The sequence below is a fragment of the Manis pentadactyla genome, chromosome 7 (assembly GCF_030020395.1).
Source record: "Manis pentadactyla isolate mManPen7 chromosome 7, mManPen7.hap1, whole genome shotgun sequence".
Classification (NCBI taxonomy): Eukaryota; Metazoa; Chordata; class Mammalia; order Pholidota; family Manidae; genus Manis; species Manis pentadactyla.
The window spans coordinates 84,251,912-84,262,026 of record NC_080025.1 but is presented as its reverse complement, the minus strand read 5'-3'; the positions used below and the strand labels follow the sequence as shown (position 1 = coordinate 84,262,026).

General features: G+C 38.8%; 1 protein-coding gene across 1 annotated transcript in view; it reads right to left on the bottom strand.

Annotated features, from left to right (window-relative positions):
* Nucleotides 1–289: 289 nt before the first annotated feature.
* Nucleotides 290–10,115, bottom strand: part of PHF14 (PHD finger protein 14) — a 204,791-nt gene continuing 194,965 nt past the window's right edge. The window contains exon 18 of the mRNA XM_036894472.2: nucleotides 290–694. Coding sequence (XP_036750367.1) covers nucleotides 671–694 — 24 coding nt within the window. The 3' untranslated portion in view covers nucleotides 290–670. The remainder of the gene's footprint in view (nucleotides 695–10,115) is intronic.

Below are 10,115 nucleotides of genomic sequence, written 5' to 3'. Positions count from 1 at the left end.
TTATAAGATAGTACTAGAAGTTAAAAAATTAAAATGGGGCTGGTCTCTATAGTGGAGAACAAATTCAAATAATTCTGATTTAATGAAGTTTACTCATTGTATTTCTTAGGATGCAGTGTGGCTCTCTAAGGGAGTGAAGGGTAAAGCCTACAACATTCTCCACACTGATTTGGATGTGAAACTTTTTTTCCCATGGGGCCTGATATGAGAGACAAGTGTTCAACTACACGTGCTTTTGGAAGCGCTGACTGTTTTAGCTATCTATTACTGTGTAACAAAGTACCACAAATTCAGCTTAAAACAACACTTTTATTATCTCACGGTTTCTGTGGGTCGGGAGTCTGGGCACACTTCACTTCATTTTCTGCAAGGCTGCAGTGAAGGTGTTGTTTGGGGCCTCTTCTGATTGTTTGTTGAGAAAGGGTTCATTCCATTCAGGTCATTGACAGAATCCGTTCCCTGTGGTTGCAGGCCTCGTGTCCCCACTGGCTGTCGGCTGGGGGTCATCCTTGGTCCCTTGTTGCCGCTTGGTCCTTCTCTCATCAAGATCAGCAAGTCAGCCAAATTTGACAAAATTTTGTCTCTTGGCAAAATTCATGTTGCCATCTTATGTACATAATTACATAAACGTAGTCATGTTCATACCTTCATTTTCGTCAAAATCAGTTGCTTAGAAGCATGTCATAGGTCTCACCTGCAGTCAAAAGGAGGAAGTTTATGCAAAGCCATGAGTATTGAGGTAGGAATCATGGAGGTAAGAATTGCCAAGCTCTTTTCACAAATGACTTTGTCAGCAACCCACACTTGACTTAAGTGCTGGAGACTTGAATGACCTCTAACATGGCTTCTATCAGCTCAAGGCTATTTCATTAAGACAACAACCTCAGCCTCCTTCAAATGGCTTCCTGAGGAAGCTCAGGGCTTCCAGAAGAAGTTGCTGTTTCTTTAGCTGAAATCTATCTCTAGGCTTCTTATCTCCCTTTGTGTAGAGCATTTACTGTACAAAACTCGCCACTGTGTGTCTTCCCTCTGTCCTTTTGAGATGTGTCTTCTACACCTCAGGAATGTCTTTCTCAAGGACCTGGGAGCCATCCCTGTGAAATGGAATCATCCAGACAGATGGGGTCCTAGTCTCGCCTTCTCTGTGGGAGGGCAGGAGCCTGACTTGCGTTAGCACCAGTCAGCACACCTGGGTGGCCTGGCACACTGACTGACCTCCCTTCACCTACCTCCCATCACAGCATCCTTCAGTGCTTTAGCACACCCAGATTTAAAAGGTATCCCACAAAGTAGTGGACTTTAATATTGAAAAGAACCACAGGCAGAGCAGTACAGTCTAGACTGTAGCTCTGGCTCTGTGACATAAACTAGCCTGGGTGGTTAGTGGGCAGGGATGAATTCCTCAGGCACTTTAGGAGAAAAAAAGTTTCAGCCTTACTGGGAAAGAGAAACTGGACTGGAATTCAGTAAAACACCATTACTCCCCACTCCAGCCCCTCAACAGGAGTTCACTTTTTCTGCTTCAGGAACCAGGAGAATCCCAAGCAGAAATATTCCACTCATCCAGCTCAAGCCTGAGGTAGAGTAGTTGATAAAATACAAGGAGGGTCTGGAATTGTGGCTTCACAGGTAAGTTAGCCAAGCACAGGCACACATGACTTGGGGAAATTTTTTGGGCCCTTCAGTTAGGGAATCTCTTTGAGGCAATGTTGTATGTAGAAGCATTCACAACACATGTGTTCTTTCTGGACTCCTCCACCAGGCCCAACATCAAGCAAAGGAGAGGGGCCTGTTTCTTATGCTTTCCTGCAAGGAGTGGGGTGACTGTCTAGCAGACCTCTCTCCTCTGACCCTGTAAGAGCCAGTTCTTCTCCGCCCCTCCCAAGTCTGCACCTGCAGCCCAGCTTGTCTAAGGGTGAATGTGCTGCATGGATCCTAATGCTCTAAATCAGGAAGAGAAAGACTTTGAACAGGTTTTGAATGAGTACAGACCAAAAGGGTTTTGTAGGTGGTGACATTTTTTTTGTTGTTTTTAAGGGAAGCACACAGTTTCTTTTACATTTTGTAATATAAGCTACAGAACCAAGAGCTGAGATTTCTCCTTGATATTTTGTTCAGTGAACTGTGAAAAATGCAAACCTTTACAAGCCACAGAAATACACCCTGTATGTGCTTAGAATATTTAAGACCAATCTGTGTCTATTTGATCTCAAAATTTTGGAAATAACATTTGTCTTGATTGTATTCTTTAAAAAAATTAATTGGTTCCAATTCTGTAAGAGTGTTTTAAATGAACAAACAATTACTTCCCTAGTTTTGCATTATTACCTTTAGCATTCCAAATTATGACATTTGTGTCATTGCAGTACCATTACATAGTATCCTTGAAAAACGTGCTTCTTGGGGAAAGTAATATTCCAAAGCCATGGTAGTTCTAAAACAAAATTGAACACATATAGATTTTTTACTCCTCTTTTATATTTCATTTTTGCCCCTGAGATTTAGATCTACTTTTTAGTAAAACTGTTTCTTCTCATTGATACAGTTCCATTTATATTTTTAGTCCATTGTTAGTTTTGTTCTAGAATTTTCACTTTAACACTGTTCAGACCATATGAAGAAGCTCAGGTCTTGCTCTGGGTGTTGGTCATCAAGCTGTAGATTCTGGCCTAGAACCTTGTACCTCAAGCACCTTCTCATTCAGGGTCTCTGCAGACATTCATATTCCTCATGCTCTGAGTTTCCATCACCATCTATAGCTTCTCTGAGCCACTTGACTAACATTACTAGTTTTCATTTTCTTTCTTTAGTAAATTATAATATCTTTTAAACTTTGGGAGTAAGCTGTTTTAATGAAATTATAAAAGATGAGATAGAGAAAAGATATTCCACAAATTTGAAACTATATGAGAAAAAAGTTATTTGATATCTATTAAGTACTAGAACACTTATGCCCATTACTTATTTAATCTTCATGTGGTAGGTATGTCTCTGTGGCTCTGCTCTGGGAGAAATGTCCCCCTGCAATGGCCCTAGCTGCTGCTGCTGCGTTTGGAGCCTACCGCCCCTGCCCTCAGATGGCTGGTGTGGGCAGACATGTGCTCCAGACCTGGGCCAGCCAGGTCACCTCATTTGAGACTTGAGAATTAGTTAGTAGAAGTTCCTAGAATTAGAAGATCAGGGGCCTGTTATTGTTAGTTTAGATCCTATGCTGATGAGTAATCAGAAAAAAGGGGTTTTCACGGAGAGAAAGAGAAGGACACCAATGTAGGTAAGGAAAGTAAGTAGAGGGCTACAGAGAAGAGTGCTGCTAGTAGCCACCCTGGCTCTTGAAGTCTTCCTGGTTCCTCTCTCCAGCCTGTCTGAGGCTTTCCGGGACTCGGATTCTGTGAGACATCTCTTTGCCCACTCATGAAATATCCCTTTATGTAAATAGGCTTGAGTGGATTCTTGTTCCTTATGAACTAAATATGATCAAGAAATTTCACAGTAATCCTGTGAAGAATTATATTTAAAAATTAGGGCTGCTTTTGGTTAAAGAAATATACTGAAGCCAGGTTTCTCTCTACTGCCTCTAGATACAGTAAAATGAAATAAATGAAAAGAATTTGAAATTATAGGGACAAGAAGAAAAATAAAGTCAAATTTTGGAAGAAATGATAAGAACATGATGAGTGGTCACTGTTGTGGGTGAGCAGAAGTGAGGCCCAGGCACCTGTAAGATCAGATGCGATCAGAACAGTATGTGTCTCGAACCCCATAAAAACTCAAAAAATGGACCCACCAGGCAGGATAAGGGGCCAGAGTAAAGTGAAGCTGAAAAAGAGCGTGAATTAGGACCAGACATCCAGGGGCACCTCCCCAACCCGCCTCGCCAGGTGTGTCCCTCCAGCTGAAGAAAGCAAGTTCACTCCCTACCAAAAGCAAATGAGTCTCTGGATGGAGAGAAAGCAGGTTGTCCTGGGGCAGAGAGGAGGCTCCCTACTGACCACAGAGAGGCCGAGTGAGTTCACATGTGGCCCAGGAGACTCACTAGCCCCGCTAGAGCCCTGGCTCCCTCGTGCGTACTTTCCTGAGACACACAGCTGCAGGGAGGAGGCAGTAGCATTCTTCCAGGAGGATATGACAACAGAGAGTATCAGGAGTGCTCGTATTTAGAGGATTCTCTCTGTCATAGCCTTTGGGGAGAAGCTCACCAACCTAGAAGCTGCCCCATGTGCACAGGGCCCATTTTTCCAGTGTGGGTGGGCAGTTAAGGATTTCCAGACATTAAAAGAAAGCCTTCAACATGAAAGGGGAGGATGAGGGGAGAAAGGATGAGGGGGAACAGAAGGGAAAAAAGAGACAATGCAAGATAGCTTTGGCTAAGTGCAGGTCTGGAGCTGCTGTGGGTACTGAGGGAGTCTGAATTACACAGAGCAGGATGCAGAACAGACATGAAAGCTTCATTAGACGAATGAGGGTTTTTGGAAAATTCAGCTTTGTGAGAGAATTGCCTCACATGGAGAAAGGCCACCGAATCTAACCAGAGGATGCTATTAGTTTCAGGAGGCAGAACATAGAGGGATATTTAATGATAGAAAAATAAAATTTGATTATTGTAATGGAGGAAAAACTGACTGCCTTGGTTATAGAGAAAGGGAATCAGGGACATTAAAAAATGATTTTACATATAAACAACCCAATAGAAAAAATGGGCAAAATATTTGAACAAGTACTTCAGAGATTATATACAGATTGGTAAGTAGGCACATGCAAAAATGTTCAATATCATTTTTCATTAGGAAATTGCAAATTAAAACCACAATGAGATGCTCATTTGAATGGCTGAAGACAAATCAAAATGACAACAAAAAAGGTACCCAGTGCTGGTGAGAATGTAGAGATATGGAGCAACTGTACCCATCATATTTTGCTGGTGGAATGTAAAATGTTACAGTCACTTTGGCAAACACTTGGTAGCATCTTATGAGTTGACAGTTGGCTATAAAGGGGCACAAGGGAATTTGGGGATGTGATGGACCTGTCCTCTATCTCAACTGTGATGTCTACACATTGTGTAGTGATTGTGTGTGTGATTGTCAAAACACATAGAACTGCAAGGGTGAATCTCACTGTATGTAAATCATAACTTTTTAAAATGAAGAAAAAATGAATGAGGTTTCTGGCTTGAGTGACAATTGGAGAATGGTATTGCTGAGGTTAATAGGAAAGCTTGGCTGGGCAATAGACAAGCCTCAGATGAAATAAGGGCAGATTCTGTCTTGGCAGATAGAGCTTGAGGCTGCATAAATACAGAGAGTTACTAGGGTTGCGGTAGAGGGGCTTTTTATTGCTGACTGGTATTTCATTGAATAATATGCCAGAGTTTATTTATCCATTTGCCAGTTGAGGAACGTTTGAGTTGCTTTCAGGTTTGGGCTAATATTCATAAAGTCTCTATATACATTCATGTGGTTACTGAAAGATCTGAGCAGAAAAGCCAGGGAGGGATCTATGTTCCTAAAATGTAAATCTGATCATGTTATTCCCCTGATTAAAATTCTTCACTGGTTCCTTATTGCCTGCAGCAGTGCTTCTGCACTGAGACCACACATTAGAATCACCTGAAGTGCTTTTTAAGTTGCTGCATTCTTGGCCTACCCCCAGAGATTCTGATTTAATTGATTGTTGGATGGGGCTCAAGTGTCAGTGTTTTTAAAAGATTCTCATGTGATTTTGTTATATTTTTAGGATTAAATCTTTGTTTTTAAAACAACATTAGTGAGATGTAATGCACATACCATACAATTCATCCATTTAAAGTGTTAAATTCAATTTGGATTATCCCATTTTTATAATTGTGCCCAAAATTATGTATCATAAATTACCATTGTAAAGCATATAATTCAGTGGCATTAATTTCATTCACACTATTATAAACCATCACCATTATTTCCTCATTCCCATTTTATTTTAATAAGTGTCCAACTCTACAGAACTAAACCCAAATGCCATAGCAAACTCCAAAAGCCTTTCAAAAGAAAACCTCATCCCGTCTTCCCAGACTCAGCTCCTGGCTCTTCCTACCCTTCATTCATTTGGATCCAGATATGCTGAATTGTCCTTATATTTTGAAAACTCTTTACCTTTGCATATTGCTAGTTCATCTCTCTGAAACTTATTCCCACTTCTACTGATAAAATTCCTTGACTTCAAAGCTAGACTCAAGCAGTATTTTTATGGAGTTTTTTCCACCTCTGGGCTTATTTAGCTTCTCCTGTCTGATCTGTAACACCCCTTATCAGCCTCTGTTGGAGCACTTAATCATGACAATTTCCTGTTTGTTATTCTCTTACCCACCAGATAATCTGTCTCCCTCTCTCTCTCTCTCAAATGGTAAAGTTGCAATGTGAACATATAACTCTATGAGGCCGTTCTTGGAGAAGATCTGCCAAGAAGAGTCAGCTGATCCACATCAAGACAGTGATATGAATGAGAAGTAAAATTTTGTTGGCATTTCAGGGATTGTGTCTTTCTACAGTGTAGCCTCGCCTAGCCTGATACACTCATGAAGAATTCATTCCACATTTGACAGCTGTTCTCTTGTGATACAGCTAAGTGGAGAATGTGGAACTCTATGGAAAAGAGATCCTGGGTTTGAAGGGAGATGGAAAGAGAGCTTGATTTTAGAGCAGTCTAGGAAAGACACAGATGTGAAGGAAAGGCCTTGGGCAGAATTCCTAGGGAAGAGAGAGCTGGGCTGGGATGAGGGAAGAAGGAACTCACAAACTGGGTATATCAAAGGGCACTGAAGACCAAGCCTACTAAAAGTTGTTCCTGTCTTTTGGAACTAGACATAGTCCAATGTAAAATTTCAAATCCAAAATCAGTACTTGCCAAATAGATACAGTCTAAAAAAAAGAAAGAATCACCCTGAACAAATGTTCCATTTGTTAATTTGATTTTTACTAACAAGATACATTTTTGAAAGCATTGCTGAATGTACCAGCTTTGTCCCTTGTTAATATAATCCAAAAGATGTCTTGGTTCAACAGTGCTCTCCTGGAGGTTGAAACATGTTCTCGTATATGATTTGGGGCTCTGATTAGTTCTGTTTTCCTGCCTAAGATGCAAAAATACAAGTGTGAACCAAGATTCTATGTAATTTCTGCTCCTTATATCATCACCATTAAAAACAAATTTTAAATAAATATCTTCTTTGGAATCTCACTAAAAATGTGGCCAGAGGTGCAGGAGGCAGAGTATATTGTTGTCTATTACCATAATCTTCCATTACCATGTCAACCTATTGACTGTCTCGCCTTACTAGAAAACAAAACAGATGGTGCATGTCATAGGAAAGCATGTATAAATTAAACATAGGCAATCAGAAATAAATTGTTGAAAGGAGAAGAATATGTTAGAAAGCTTTACAGTCTGGTAACTGCTTTAAGGTAATTTGGCAGAAGAAAGAGAGAGAGGAAAAAGTTTATAGATAAAGCAGGCATGGCAAAAAATCTTACAGATTGTTGGATCTCAGTTATGAATACGTGGAGATTCATTGTACTTTCTCTCTGTGCTTATTTGTGTATGTCTGAAATTGTCAAGGATAATAAATGGTAGAGGGATCATAAACTTACAGATAAAATACCTTCAAACATTTGCACAAATTTAAGGACACAGCTTAATAGAATTCGGTTCCTTAATCACAGAATTTCATTGTGTATTGTAAAAAAATAATAGTGGTATTTTGCAAATGATAGGTTTGGTTCTTCCTTCAGACACCTCTTTCACATATGTTATTTCATTGTGAGCATAGAATGACAGATTCCTGCAGTGGTCATTACCTCCTTCTGATACTATTTAATAAGCTGCCTTTCTCATTGCCCTGAAATCCGAATATCCTGGAAGAGTTCATCTATCTTTAAAAGCAACAATAATCTTGTCACCTGTAGAATTAGACTTAATGTTGAAAATGATAATGGTTGAAACTGACATGAATCAGGGAGATCTACATTTTCTGCTCCTGCGTACCAACAAGGAAGGTTATCATATTCACACACACATACATCTGATTTAATTATCTATTTTCTGGGAATCATATCTAGTGCTTGTGGCTTCAAACATGGATATGAAAATAGTGTCCTTTTTACTCCTTTGACAGTATATCTTACTTTCTAGAGTGAGATATTTAGCATGCTGTAGGTATAAATGAAAGACATAAACTAAGAGACAAAACTGAACCTTTCAAACGTTAATGTGGGGTTGGCTGTTATTATGAGCCTAATGATACCAAGTGCACACAAGAACACGGAGGTGTCCTGCTGGGAAGCCAATGATCTAGCTCTCATCTTGACTGCAGGCAAAGAATATCTCATTAAAGCTGTAAATTTCATGAGTCTGTTCCCAAATTTAAAACCCTTAAGGAAAATGGCTTTCATGGTTCAGCAGTTTTAAAGGGTTGTACTTACTTGGCTTTATAACAAGGAAATTAATAGTTTTTCTAAAACAAATCAGAATTATGCCACAGTTGCATGTGCTTTCATGCTGTTGTTGTTAGCACTTAGCTTCCTCTCTAGATAACAAAACCATGGACTCCACATTGAATTCACCATGGGGAGATGTTTATTACCTGCCTTGATGCTCAGAATAATCTGGAATGGGAATGAGATTTGCTTTTTCATGGTTATGTAAAAAATGTTTTCTTGAGCTAGTGGGAAATGGAGGAGGTTTCTAGTCAACCTTTACTATTCAGAGTGAATCTTACTTAGCCTATGATCAGGAGTAAGTTGCTCCAGTCCCATGTGGTAGTATACAACCAGTAGAAATGTGTGCAGGTCTCAGGGACCCAAGGCACTGGTAAATGTAAAATGATTAATTGAACTTATTTCATCTTTCTTGGTGGACTTTGGAATACATTTTATGTAATAGTGAAAATTTCTTAATATTTGTAGGAAATACTTTTTTTCTGTATGCATTCAACTTAAAAGCAATCGTTTTTTGCATCTGGCAAGAATAAGACAAATTATAACAGGTAGTACAGATACATCAAATGCCTCCAAATGTTTAAGCTTAGAGGAAAGTCATTAGTGATTGTTTTACAGGAAGAGTATACATATTATACAAAATGAGGAGTGAGAATTATAACTTTCCAAAAAATATTATAGAAGTAAAACTCCCTAGCTCACTTCATTTAATTTGGATGATCAGAAAGTTACAAAAAGCCTATTATACCCTGGTGTGTATGGAAATCAAACTCAAAGCAGTTCATAGACACTGAAAAGGTGAAGTAACTGGGCACATATCTTGCTTTCCCCCCCACTCAAGCTTTCTAAATTACGTAATTTATTCAAAAGATATAGTTATGATACAAAATTTAACATTGTTTTACTGTATTTTCAACTGCAAAGGCCATTCAAAAAAATTCTTTGAAATAGAACATGAAATCATTAAAAAGCTTTAACTGTATTAAATATTTTCAGATAGGACATCACACTGTTTTATGGATGCTGAATTTTTTGTGTTATTTCATTTCTTTTTAAACTTTCATTAGCATCTTTGTAGACAGTGATTACTTCTAACTTACACACTGTTAAAAATACTATTGCACAATACATTCAGTTTCACTGGAAATCAAGTCAAGGATTAAACCCTAATTTTGTGAACTACGGTACACATCTTAGTTTGACAAATAGCTTCTGAGAATAAGAACTATGAAGAAAAAAACATTGTCTCCTGTTTTTGACCATTCTGAATATTATGAATAAGGTTTAAAACATTCATGTACAAAATTTGTGTGGGCATATACATGCACTTATCTTGTGTAAAAATCTGTGGTGGAGTTACTGAATCATATATTAAGGGTATGTTTAATCTCATGTGGAATTTCCCAATAAAATTTGCAGCTTGTAACCCCACGTTTATTATTGCAGTTTCTATGCAGCCTGAGTCTGGACATGGTTTAGCTGAGTCCTTTGTATTTCCAGTTGCTTCATAACTTTACCAACATTTCACTTTCAGACTTTATAGTCCAGGACTGTTCAGTAGAAATACATCTGAGGACCACACAGGTGATTTCAAATTTCTGAGGAATCACATTAAAAAAGTGAAAGTAGTTGAAGTTTAATAATAGA